The 14,019-nt window shown below is 45.0% G+C and overlaps 1 protein-coding gene across 1 annotated transcript in view; it reads left to right on the forward strand.

Annotated features, from left to right (window-relative positions):
* The window catches only part of PTPRT (protein tyrosine phosphatase receptor type T), a 594,790-nt gene that overhangs the window by 565,373 nt on the left and 15,398 nt on the right, over positions 1-14,019 (forward strand). The window contains exons 28-31 of the mRNA XM_083446701.1: positions 1,271-1,406; positions 2,900-3,049; positions 6,607-6,780; positions 12,675-12,806. Coding sequence (XP_083302827.1) covers positions 1,271-1,406; positions 2,900-3,049; positions 6,607-6,780; positions 12,675-12,806 — 592 coding nt within the window. The remainder of the gene's footprint in view (positions 1-1,270; positions 1,407-2,899; positions 3,050-6,606; positions 6,781-12,674; positions 12,807-14,019) is intronic.

Here is a 14,019-nt window from a genome sequence, read left to right on the forward strand (position 1 = left end):
GCCAGAATCCTCACAATATGTATCTGTTGGTGCACTGCATGTCTTCAGATGATAGGTTTATACATTTCAGTTAGAAGGTTTAGAAATTCCTCCCCACAGCGGGCAAGAAACAAATGCCTGTGAATACAAAATTAACATGTTGGGGAGAAAGGTCTAGACCAGCGGTTCTCAACCTGTGGGTCCCCAGATGTTGTTGGACTACAACTCCCATCATCCCTGAGCTCTGGCCTTGATAGCTAGGGGTGATGGGAGTTGTAGTTCAACAACATCTGGGGACCCACAGGTTGAGAAAGGCTGCTCTAGCCCATATTGGCTGTGAGTCCTGAAAGACCTGCACCCTACCTTGCAGGCCTTTTTATACCTGGCCTGGGAGGATGGGGCCCTGACTGACTCCAGCTACAAAAGCCAAGGCTGCTGAACAGAGTCTTGGGCTGGGGTGCTGGTTCGGAAGGGGGGGTTGTTGAGGGGACGGTTGTTTGCTGTTTTGCTGTTTGATTTTTGATGTTTTAAAATACATTTTTAATTGATATCTATTGACTGGTTTTATTATCTTTTGCATGTTGTAATCTACCTTCAGTATACTATATAAAAGTGAGGCAATATTTAAACAAATAAATAAGTGCAAACATTACTGGACAGTCTTAATACCCCAGATACTCAGAACGGTGAGATGCTTGCTTTGAAACTTCTTGCGACCAGGTCTGGATATCCAACCTGTATGATCTGAATAATTTGCATAGGCCAAAGATTAGAAGGAAACCACTAAGCATTGTCCAAATGTGTCTGTCTTGGAGAAAATAGAAGTTTGCATTTAAAAAATGAAAAGCTGAAGAAAGACCCCTTTGAAATCTGACTTCAGAGTCTATCTCTCTCTCTCTCTCTCTCTCTCTCTGCTTGTCAACAGAAATGAGTTCCACACCTGCTGTTCCAAGCTGTTCAACATACATATGTGTTTTTGTTTTTGATTTAGTGTATTGCAGATAGTACGACTTGCTATCTTGGGTCTTCTTTTCCCTTTTGGTATTTTCTCCATTCTTTCTTTTAATATCTCTGCTCCGTACCTTTTCCTGAAGTTTTCTAGCCTTGCCGTCCCCAGAGAACTGGAGTGGCACTGCAGTGCTGTCCAGACCTTCAGGGCAAAGAGGGACTAATGAAGGAAGACAGCTGAATTTACAATGCTCATTCCCACCACCACCACTGAATGCTCTGCCTTTTCATGGTCCATTGATCTGGTCCCTGTTTCTCTCCCCCCCCCCCACCTCTCCTTCAGTGCTGGTGCTGGGAGGACAGGGTGCTTTATTGCCATTGACATCATGCTTGACATGGCAGAGAACGAAGGTGTGGTGGACATATTTAACTGTGTGCGGGAGCTGCGATCCCAGAGGGTCAACTTGGTGCAGACGGAGGTAGGTGTAAGGATGCATTTTCTTGCCTGTCAGCTTGTTTCCAAGAAACAGCTCCACACTACCAGATGGCTGTAGCCTATATAATGGAAGAAAAGGCAAACATGTGAGCGTATCTAGTATGCCTGTGAAGCCTGGTCAATTAATCCCTTGGTGCAATTTGTGGAATTATGTTGAAGGGTTTGCAAAGTGCCCCTAATTAGTGGGCCAGCAGATATAATTTATTAAATTTATATCCTGTGCCCTTCCTCTGGAAGGAGCCCAGGGTGGCAATAATCTATATTTATTTTTAATACAAGTACCTAAAAAAGCACAGGCTGCTGGCTCTATCTGAGAAGAGGCATTTCATGCACACATACAAGGAAATGTCTCATAATCTAGTGCCTGAATATGACATGCACATGCATCATTGAAAAACAAAGTCTGCTTTCATCACTGGAATCACACAGCGTAATTTGTAACGCGCAAGCTAACATTAAACATCTATCATTAGCTTCCAAATCCATCTCACAAAGCTGCTGCTATTAAACCCACCAGTTTCCATTAATTGAAACACAGTCTGAACTCTTTAAATTTCCCCAGCAATCATTCAATTCAAATCTACTTTTTAGCTGGGAAAATCTGAGGTGGCCATAGTCTTTGTTTTGCATTCAGCACCTGTAATCCAGGCAACCTCAAAATGAGAGATTTGACAAGATCATCATCACAAGTTCGTATACATTATGTTCATCCCACCACTCACTAGAACCGGATGTCTTAAGTATTGGGTTATTTCACACATTACACCTCTTAGCCATACACATATTTTATATTTATACACCAAATGTAAGAGATTATTTTGACAAACAAGTTTTTGCAAACATATCACAATGCAGATATGCGGATCAAGGGTCAGCATCCTGTTGAACGTAAATATGGTGGCAAACCTGGGTTTGTCTCCACTGACATAAGTAGTGAAATGGCCCTTTTAGAAAAAGCAGTTATGTTCTCAGAATAATCAATAATTAAAAACCAGGTAAAATATTTTATAGGTAGAATATGTCGCCGAATAAAAGTCTATGTCCACTTGTACGCCTTTGCTTAAGCATGTACACCAGGAATTGTAGTTACATGTTGTAGAATGTAAATTGCCATATGCATGAATTGTGCTATAGAAATAATTAACTGGGATCAGTTTTAATGCTGGAGATGGATTAAGAGCCAGGCAAAACTTTGCCTATCATTCCACCTGCCCGAATGCTTTTTAAAATGTATCTGTTACCCATGTTTTGACATGTGTTTGCCTTGGCATTGGGTTTGCTTTTATCCAGGAGGGGAAAACACACACACACAATGATAAAATGCAAGCACTTCCCACTCCAGTTGGACGGTAGGAGTGTTTTGTTGACCCGAGAACTCTGAGAGGGAACGTTGAGCATTTCATTATTAAAGTAGGATGTGTAAGATTGATCCTGAGGAAACTGACAATGATCAATGTACAACTTCTTACTGCGTAGGAACAGTATGTCTTCGTTCATGATGCCATTCTAGAAGCATGCCTTTGTGGCAACACAGCCATCCCTGTTTGTGAATTCAGATCCATATACTACAACATCAGCAGACTGGATCCGCAGACGAATTCCAGCCAGATTAAAGATGAATTCCAGGTAAAATAAAAATAAAAATGCAGACCTTGTATTTTGTCAGTCATGGAATAGGAGATGACTGGCATGTCTCAAATTATAACAGGGTGCCAAGGATGCTCGCATGTATATTGTCAAAATGTCCACATTTGTCACCTCCCGTGTATTAGATACAAAAGAGAGTGTACATAGCTCACAATGGTATATAGTCAGATTATAGATTTTCCCTCCCTTCTGGGAATGTGGAAGCACCATTTATAGTAAAAACACATGGTTCAGTAATGGAAACCAAAAGAGGGTCAGGCTGAAAAGACAGTGGCTATTGGGAGGGACCCGTTGCATGGATATGTAAGTATGAATAAGTATGTTCATGTATAAGGAGTGGGGGAGAAATTTGAATCAATTCACATTTGAAGGCAAACCTATCTAGTTCACACTTTATGAAATGCTACCATCTTCCAAATTCACACTTTGAATTTTGAAAGTCATCCTTCAAAATTTGTACTTTTCTGAATTTTGCACTGCAGTTTTCCAGGCAAGTGAAGTGTACAAAAATTTATTTACAAGAGTAAAGTATACAAAAAGTGCATAAACAACTGGAAATAACATTCCAAATTGTTAAGGGTATATCAGTATATTAGAAGAAATGCACACCAGAATACTCGTTCTTACTTTTACTTCTACATAACCACAGGCTGTCCTCACACACCTGATGTTATGGGACTGGGCTCCCAGTCAGTATGTGTTTAAGCCAGGCATAAATTAACTACTGAGGTGAGTTTCTTGGTTTGCAGTTTTGTTTGTGTAGCAGATGTCTGTGCATCAGATTATTTCTCTCCATTTGCAAGACTGCTGAAAAGTTACAGTTCCATGAATCGAAGAAAAGGTGATCAACGGGTACCACAACTTCTGCTGCAGATATTTAGTGCTTACACGAAGGAAACATTTAGGTTGAATGGACGCTTTCGCTAATGTTTGCCTGGGGCTGTGAAACAAAAATGTAACCATTTCTCTCACAGCAGTGAACAAAATGTTCTGCTTCCATTCACCAAATTGTTTGTAAATTGGTTTATGTTACAAAGCTCACCTTGCTTCATCTGAAAATGGCCATTATGAAGCTAGAAGATGGACTTTCTCCCTTTGAAGTATGCCCCAATCTCATTAACATTTTGTTTACAGCTTTTCTGTTTGTTTCTTCGCAGAGAATCGAAAGGTCATATATCTCTTCCAAAACACTGCTTTACACAAAATAAAAGTGCACTTTTAACCAATAGATTCCATCAGTTTGCTGCTGCCCACTTTTGAACAGGGTCTGGTGGGAAACATCAGCGATTTTGCTGTTTGGCTGAACAACATTAAGATGCCCTAATTTAAGTTTCACAATCCTGCTTCAGAACCATCTCCAATATGCACAAGAGGTGCATTCCATATATTATTTGTGTAGAATGTTGCAAGCGGTTATGAAGATCTGGTTTTAGGGAAATGTACTATGCACCCCATAAGTTACTACAGCGCCCCACTCATCTTCTCTGATTCAGAAAAATAAACACCTTCCTGGCTCTTTGAAAACTGCAAGACCAGTATTCAAAGCACCAAGAAGGTAGACAAGCATCTATCTCCAGTGAGATATTCTCATTGTATTTGCCACAAGGTAAGAAGTTGGACTGTGTAAGAAGTTGCCACCAGGTAAATGGTTGGAGGCTTGCTGGTGGGGGATATCGAGACCCTATCAGGAATGTGGTGGTGTCAGATCTGCACCAGCAGAGCCATGTTGGATCAGGTCAAACGCCCATCTAGTCCAGCATCCTGTTCTCACAGTGGCCAACCAGATGCCAATGGGAAGCCCGAAAGGAGGACCTGAGCACATCAGGAGCTCAGGTCCTGGTTAAGGGCTAGATCAAATCTACAGATCTGGGCTGTGGCACCTTCTTTATATAAATGATGAATGGGCTGGATCTCACTGTGAAACTCCTGTGTAGTCACTATGCAATGTACACATTGAAAAAGTGGCTATCATACATAAAACTAGAGTAGATTCTGATTTATGATCACTCTATGTATCTGAATGACACCCAGAGGCCTTTGTTGGTACCATGACTTTAGTTTGCTGATCTGTATAAAAAAGATTTAGTTTCCAGCTCCTGCCTCTTAAATAAACCCTATGTGCATTAACTGAATGGCTGCAGGGATGGAGAGAAGAGACCAGGGTGACATTAAAAGGTGCAGGTTTGCTTGTTTTTACAGCTAACTGCATGATCTGGAGCTGTGGGCATGCTTGAGTGTTGGTTTATCAAGATTAGTGGGAAAGAGACATTGATGAATCACTAAGAGGCCAAATGTCTAGCCCTTCTCATGATGCAGCTCATCATGCGCATCCGGGCAAAGGAGTGTCATTACAAGGAATTTTAGGTTCTACTTTGTGCCAGACAGTTGCCTGAGAGAACTCCATCAAAAGGATTTAGCGCTGCAGGAGAGCATTCTGGCCTAAATAATTTTTTTTGGCTGGCTCTAGTTATCTATAGCATGCATCAATTCCCACTGAGATCACAGATTTGAGCATCACACATGGCTTTGACAGTTTGAAGTCTTTTTATTCGAGTTCTGATTTTAATGTTTGGAATACCATGGATCTATGTGAAATAATAAATGAGTGTTATTCAGTATGGTGTTGGTTCAATCAATTTAATAGCTATGTAGGAAAAACTGGTTGAGCTTCCAACCTTAATATGCTTTCTTAGATGAACCGTAATGATTTTACAAGTTTAAAGGCATGAACAAAGGCTCTGAGTGCACCCATTTTTAGCAAAAGCTGATATAATCGAAAGATACACAGTACCTTCTGGTTTGCATTTGACTGAGAATACAGAGAATACAGAAGTTCAAACATCATATTAATATGTCACTATGATACAGAATACTGCTGAGTAATATTCCTTGATTTAGCTCTTTAAACAGGAAGAAATGAAAACACCCAATAACATATGAAGTGTAGCTGGAGTACAATGTAATAATAAATATGAACATTTAAAGCTGAACTTTATTCAAGATGGGCAGATTTCACCTATCACAAGCTTGGAAGCTTCAGTGACTCTTGCATGGTATGGACATTATCTGGTCTTACTGTTAGCATAGACATCCAAAATAGCCACAACTAAGGTGATATCAGAGATGACTTGCACCATTATGTTTTATGTGTTGTCGCTTGGTCATATTTTTCATGCTCTTTGGCTGCTCAGTTACCTTATTGGGTTCCTGCAGAAAAGAATATTAGACAGATACATTGTCTGAAATATTAAAAATAGTCTCAAAGCAAGTGTTCTGTTTTTATTTAAACCTGTAGTTTTCAGCACTCTGCAAGCACTGGGGAAGTTTCAAACCTGAATTATGAAAGAAGGTGATTCTATCCTCCCTCACCCCAATGTAGCAGTATGAGTTCCAGCCTTGCATGTTGAGAAGTTTTATGAGTTCAGTCTGGCCGCTGTCAGATAGATTGGCAAAAGAGAACACTTGCATTTTATGTGTAAAATCACATCTTTTTATGTTAAACACTAATCAGCTCCTGTTTCTTCCCTTGCCTACAGACCCTTAATATAGTAACGCCTCGAGTACGGCCAGAGGATTGCAGCATTGGACTCTTGCCAAGGAACCACGACAAGAATCGCTGCATGGATGTACTCCCCTTGGACCGGTGCCTCCCCTTCCTTATCTCCGTTGATGGGGAATCAAGTAACTACATTAACGCTGCACTCATGGATGTAAGCAAACCTCACTCTGAGGTCACGTTTTCTTCTGTATAGATAATTAGAAAATGGGCAGCTCTAGCTAAATACTGTCTGCCTGTTACAGTGGTATGTTTAGTAGGATAATTTCTCACAATAATGCTGACAAGTTTTCCATAATGATTTTTAAAAATATGAAAGCTGCATGGTGGCACATCTCATTGTCTGAGTTTGCTCTTACTGTCTGCTGTGATACAGCCCAGGCACAGGTTTCCCACCACAGTGAGAATTAAGCAACAGCAAAATCTCTGTAAGAGAGGGCAGTGCTTGTCCCAAGAAGACTAGGAGAAGGCATCAGGCTGTCATTTTCTTAGAAATGAATCAAAGGGTTGCAGCTCAGGGGCAGAGAATGTGCTTGGAAAATGAAAGGTTTCAGACTTAATCCCTGGAATCTTCAGTTAAGGTGTGCGAGGACCTTGGCTTGAGACCATGGCTAACAGTACCGAGAAATGTAGCCCATACTGATTAATGGTCTGCCTCCATATAATGCAGCTTCTTCTGAGAATAGAATCATTCAACTGTATGATTCTGCAATGTGGGAATCTCAACTAAAGCTTCCATGGCAGATGGCCATCCAACCTCTGCTTAAAAACCTCCAAGGAAGGAGAGTCCACCATCTCCCAAGGGAGACGGTTCCACTGTTGGAAAGTTAGAAAATTATTTCTGATGTTTCGTCAGAATCTCCTTTGTTGTAACATGAATCCTCTCTTCCTATGGATGGTCATTCCTAAGAGCAGTCTCCACTGCAAAGTGGCTGCAGAAATATCCCCCCATAATTGGGAAGGGGGCACTTGTGTGTGTCTTCCTTGCAAGCACTCTCATATATTTTCCCATTAGGATGTGTTTTTATCTTCCAATTGATTTTGTTGTTATTCCCTAAACTGAGTGTCAATCGAAATGAACCACAAGCATACTGGTCCCGCAAACCTGTCTGCTTATTCCTTTTCCATTGTCTGTTATGTGCTCAGTTCAGGCTATCGTTGTTGTGAGAACCTCTGCTGTACAATCAAATGTTTGCATCTCTTACCAGAAAAAAGGCTTAAGATACATTCAGACACAGTATGTAGTCTTGTCAAAGTGATTCAGAGGCACTGTGATAGTGGGTACATATCCGTTATCTCACAGCCGAGTGAGCAAAGGCCTTTACTGCTCCACTAAGCAGAAGCTGTTTTCTGCACAACCCGTCTGTGTCTAACTCTGAGTTGTGCTGCTGCCAGCAATGAAACCGCTGTATTTTTCACATTTACAGAGATTGGACAGTGATCAATTCCACTATGAAGCTGAGATCATCCTCATGTCTTACAAACCCCTTCTGATCTTTCACCCCCTGCCCTTATTACAGACTGGAATTTTTAAAAAGTGTTTATTGACTAATAATCAGTAGTGACCTGTGAGGGGGTAGAGGTGTGGCAGGCAGAATAGGCCACCATTTTTGGACAGGAATTGAGGGGAAGGGAATGCAATACAGACACACACATAAGGGCCTGGCGTCCTTAACTGTGGTTCAGATCTATGTCTGCGTCAACATTAACAGTGGTTCATTGTTTCCCAGATGTGCTTCTACCCTGCATTTGAACCAAATTTGGTTTCAAATGCTGAGTTAGAGGCATTTCATAGTTGGGATGAACTATGGTTAATAGTGCAGGCATAATATTAAACCATGGCTAATGGGAAATTGTATAATGGAAGCAATAGAAACAAAGGGGGAGAGAGCAAAGATCAAGAAAGCAGGCAGTATTGTGGCCCATTCCCAATCTCTTAATGTTTGGCATTACACCAGCACTAGTCCTGATCCACGTTGGTCTGATCTCTATTTTTGAGTAGGAACAGAAGGTTATGTATCCCCCAATTACACTGGCCAATTGTTTCAAGGAGTTAAATGTCTGCTTTTTAGACTGATCCCTTATGCTAATCCACGTGCACTCTACAGATGTTTAGAAGGGATTGTTTACTCACTTAAACCGTAAGCCAAAGTCAAAATACAATAATGCTTTACATATGTAATCTCTTTTCATGCCAGCATTTTCTTATACTTTAAAGGACAGACGAAGCACAGGAATTTTGTAAATCCACGTGATGGCAAAGGCATTGTCAATTGCAGACTCTGGGCATGGTGGGTAGGCTAATCAGAACAAATAATGGGTAGCTCTTCACAGTTCTGTAGAAGAAGCAATATTGTCAGGTGCAGTTTGTCAAGTGTAGTGTTTCAGGCAGGAGGCAAATTGCACACACCCAAACTCCTTCTTCTACATAGCTATTAAAGGTACTTATGATATGTCCATAATCTTCAGAATACAAAGTGGTGGGGTTTTGTTGTTGTTGTTAAAAAAGAAATAAAATTAATTGCTCAAAATGGTGAAGAAAAAATGTCAAGCCTTCAGCAAATGTGCAAATAGGATGGAGGGGGAATTTAATCAGTTCACAATTATGGGCAAACTTACTGAATTTCCCCTTTCCAAAGCAATGCATAAACTGAAAAACAGCCATTCTTTGAAATTTACACTTCTCTGAATTTTGCAAAGCAGTACTCTAAGCCAGGTAATGTGTGAAATTTGCATTTTACTAGGGCAAAGTGCATAAAATTGCATATATTAGTGAACACAGCGTATAAACATGCATTGTTGAAGAGAGAAATACCGTACTTTTCGCACCATAGGACGCACTTTTCCCGTCTTAAAAACTAAGGGGGAAAGTCTGTGCGTCCTATGGAGCGAATGCAGGGGGGAGGCAGGCAGGAAAAGCCCCCAAGAGCCCCACACAAGCTTCGCGCGGCTCTTGCGGGCTTTTCCCCAAGAGGGAGAAGGGACTGACACGCCAGTCAGTCCCTTCTCCCTCCTCTAGAAAAGCCTTGCACAACCTCTCCAGCCGCGGGAGACTTCGCAAGGCTAAAGAGGAAGCCAGGGCAGGGAGCGCAATCCATCCCGTTCGCTGCCCTGGCTCCCTCTTTAGACTTGCGCGCCTCTCCAGCGGAGGTGGGGTGGGGGGGTGGGGGAGGCTTCGCAAGTCTAAAGAGGAAGCCAGGGCAGGGAGCGCGATCCATCCCGTTCGCTGCCCTGGCTCCCTCTTTAGACTTGCGCGCCTCTCCAGCGGAGGTGGGGTGGGGGGGGTGGGGGAGGCTTCGCAAGGCTAAAGAGGAAGCCAGGGCAGGGAGCGCGATCCATCCCGTTCGCTGCCCTGACTCCCTCTTTAGACTTGCGCGCCTCTCCAGCGGAGGTGGGGTGGGGGGGTGGGGGAGGCTTCGCAAGGCTAAAGAGGAAGCCAGGGCAGGGAGCGCGATCCATCCCGTTCGCTGCCCTGGCTCCCTCTTTAGACTTGCGCGCCTCTCCAGCGGAGGTGGGGTGGGGGGGTGGGGGAGGCTTCGCAAGTCTAAAGAGGAAGCCAGGGCAGGGAGCGCGATCCATCCCGTTCGCTGCCCTGGCTCCCTCTTTAGACTTGCGCGCCTCTCCAGCGGAGGTGGGGTGGGGGGGGTGGGGGAGGCTTCGCAAGTCTAAAGAGGAAGCCAGGGCAGGGAGCGCGATCCATCCCGTTCGCTGCCCTGGCTCCCTCTTTAGACTTGCGCGCCTCTCCAGCGGAGGTGGGGTGGGGGAGGCTTCGCAAGGCTAAAGAGGAAGCCAGGGCAGGGAGCGCGATCCATCCCGTTCGCTGCCCTGGCTCCCTCTTTAGACTTGCGCGCCTCTCCAGCGGAGGTGGGGTGGGGGGGGTGGGGGAGGCTTCGCAAGTCTAAAGAGGAAGCCAGGGCAGGGAGCGCGATCCATCCCGTTCGCTGCCCTGGCTCCCTCTTTAGACTTGCGCGCCTCTCCAGCGGAGGTGGGGTGGGGGGGGTGGGGGAGGCTTCGCAAGGCTAAAGAGGAAGCCAGGGCAGGGAGCGCGATCCATCCCGTTCGCTGCCCTGACTCCCTCTTTAGACTTGCGCGCCTCTCCAGCGGAGGTGGGGTGGGGGGGTGGGGGAGGCTTCGCAAGGCTAAAGAGGAAGCCAGGGCAGGGAGCGCGATCCATCCCGTTCGCTGCCCTGGCTCCCTCTTTAGACTTGCGCGCCTCTGGGGGGTGGGGGAGGCTTCGCAAGTCTAAAGAGGAAGCCAGGGCAGGGAGCGCGATCCATCCCGTTCGCTGCCCTGGCTCCCTCTTTAGACTTGCGCGCCTGGGGGGGCGGGCTTTGCCTCCCTCTTTAGACTTGCGCGCCTCTGGGGGGGGGGAGGCTTCTCAAGTCTAAAGAGGAAGCCAGGGCAGGGAGCGTGATCCATCCTGTTCGCTGCCCTGGCTCCCTCTTTAGACTTGCGCGCCTCTCCAGCGGAGGTGAGGTGGGGGGGTGGGGTGGGGGAGGCTTCGCAAAGGCTTCGCAAGTCTAAAGAGGGAGCCAGGGCAGTGAACGGGATGGATCGCTCTCCCTGCCCTGGCTTCCTCTTTAGACTTGCGTGCCTCTCCAGCCGCAAGAGATCTACCAGAGGTAGATCTTAACCCTTGCCTCACCTGGGAGCTTCTCTGGGCAGGAATTCCCTCAGCTTAAGTGGGGTGGGGGAAGTGGGGCAGGTAGGGGGGTACCTACCTAGACACTGAAGCTACATGTCTCTCAGATGAAAATTGGGAGTGGGCATTGTGTGAAGTGGCTGTGGATCTCCTGCTGCAGAACTGTAGTATAGAGTTGGGAGGGCCACCCGAGGGTCATCTAGCCCAGCCCCCTCACAATGTAGGAATCACAGCTAAAGAACGCCAGGCAGATGGTCCCCCAACCGCTGCTTAAAAGCCTCCAGTGGTGGAGACCCCAAACACCTTCCGAGGTCATAGAATTGCAGGGTTGGAAGGGAACCCTAGGAGTCATCTAGTCCAGCCCCGGTGGACAGCGGGCGCAATCCATCCTGTTGCGCAAGACTAAAGATGCTGCACAAGGCTAAAGAGGAAGCCAGGGCAGCGAGTGGGATGGATCGCGCTCACTGCCTTGTCTTCTTCTTTAGCCACGCTGGAGAGGTTTAGCTCCTGGCTGGAGAGGTTGCGTAGCTATGGATCCCGCGCGCTGTCTTGGCTTCTTTGCCCTTTGGGGCTGGTGGGGGAACCCGGGCTTGCCCCGCAGCCCCAAGAAGCTCTGGGAGAAGCAGACAGGCTGCGCGCAGCCTGTCCATTGCTGTTTGGGGCTGGGGGGGGGGTTAATATTTTTTTCCCTTGATTTCCCCCTCTAAAAACTAGGTGCGTCCTGTGGTCCGGTGCGTCCAATAGAGCGAAAAATACGGTACAAAGATGTGCATGTCATTGCATACAAATGCATATATTAGGAGAAATTTGCACTGGACCTGATTCTTTTTCTTTTCTTCATAAAGCAGCCTTCGCAAACTGCATCACAAACTGGTTTCGGAACTGTGTGGAATTGAAAGAGTAGCCTTTGTTACAACACAGGGCTGAATTGTTAAATGAAAAGAAGTAAACAACTCCTGTTGTGGCGGGTGGGCAGCTGTAGCAGATGCCCATTCTGCAAGCCTGCTTAGATCTTCATATTCTGGCCACTCTGCTTTCGATGTCTTTAGGAAAAGGGAAGTCCTTCTTCCAGCTGTCCCCTTCAGTCATTTCCTCAAATTATCGTCATTATTTTGCTGAGTCTTGACACATAAATAATTCATAAGGGATAATCCTTGTTCTTATGGCACTTCTTCTCTAATGAAATGTCTTCATTGGGATCCCATTACAAAGGCTTCATTCATTCAATGTGCAGCGATAACAAGGAGTGTGAGGTGCGATTTGTATAATCTGGTTACATGGCTTCGTTTGCCTGCCCACAGCCTCCTGGGTTTAATATTCTTCTGAAATCAATGGTGATTGATTTTCCCCACTAACATTAATCCCTTCTTTTTCTTTCCCTCCCTCCCCGCCAACTCTTTTGTCAGAGCCACAAGCAACCTGCTGCCTTTATAGTTACCCAGCATCCTTTACCCAACACAGTAGCAGATTTTTGGAGGCTGGTGTTTGATTACAACTGCTCCTCTATTGTGATGCTGAACGAAATGGATGCTGCACAAGTAGGTAGTTTCTTTGGGGGGGGGAGTTGTGAGTTCCTACAGACCAGGCATCTTCCACCAGTCTTTTCTCGGCTAATTACTCTGAACAAAACAATTAAATATATGCATCCAAACTGATTTCTAGAAAACTTATTTATTTCAAAGCAGTTGCTTCTCAGGTAATCTTAAGATCAGAGATAAGCCTTGGCAGTCATGGGCTCCTCCCAGATTTCTTTGGACAATTATGCTGATCTTTGTTGCAGTGAGGGGAGAGATTCTCACATGCTGAGACTGCCATATCTGGGGTTGGCTCAAGACTTCAGGCAGTATACTACCAATCTGTCACATCAGCACAAGGATTTCTGCTTGGCAATGAAACATTCCCCTTCATCTTCTCATGCAGGCCCTGCACCATCTCCAAATCTGATCCGGAGGGTTGAGGGGGGACCCCTAGAACTGATTAAAAGGATGTACAGGGGGACGGAGGTAGCAGAAATTCTTGTGCTGATGGAACATTTGCCTTAGTGCTATGTTGGATTCCACCTTTGATTTCTACCGTGGCAGTCATGAGGCTGTCTCATCACAACATGTCATTGGCCTACAACATGTAGCAAGGCACACACTCAATTTGGTTAGCTCTGTCTTGAAGGGTCCTGTTGAAGTGATGGACCCCCAGAGGCTAATGGATTCTGAAGGATTCCAAGGGGCTCTAGCGAATTTTCATATTGATTCAGCTGATGCTCCCTATTGAAACTTTGGCACTCTGAGGAATGTAGGGACCACTCTGGATGCACTCTCAATCCCAAATTCAATCTTGAGGCTTCAGAGGAGAGTCTAGCTGCTGCTTGAAGCACCATTTAGACCCCTTTCTTGCATAGACAGAAAGAAAGGAGATACCTTGGCCATTTCATGTTTAACGCTAAGTGCACTCCTGAAAATGTCTTGGAATCACTCCCACGTAAAAAAAAAAAAAAAAAAAAGGCACTGATATGCCCCCTCACACCATGTTCATGGATGACAAATAGTCCCACAAAAATATGGAAGGAAATTTTTTTACTTTGCCTTATGTGTGAGACACTGTTGAAAGCTTTATCTGAAAAAAATCACTTCTGGCTTCATCCAACAAGAGTAAGCTACAAGGCATGAATCAGTTTGCTGGATGCCTTTGCCTTACATAGTTCTGGGTTCTGAATAGCATGGAGAGGAGAAATGTTATCAAGCATCTGCTCTTGAT

This window comes from Podarcis tiliguerta (assembly GCF_965153285.1).
Source record: "Podarcis tiliguerta genome assembly, chromosome: 6".
Classification (NCBI taxonomy): domain Eukaryota; kingdom Metazoa; phylum Chordata; class Lepidosauria; order Squamata; family Lacertidae; genus Podarcis; species Podarcis tiliguerta.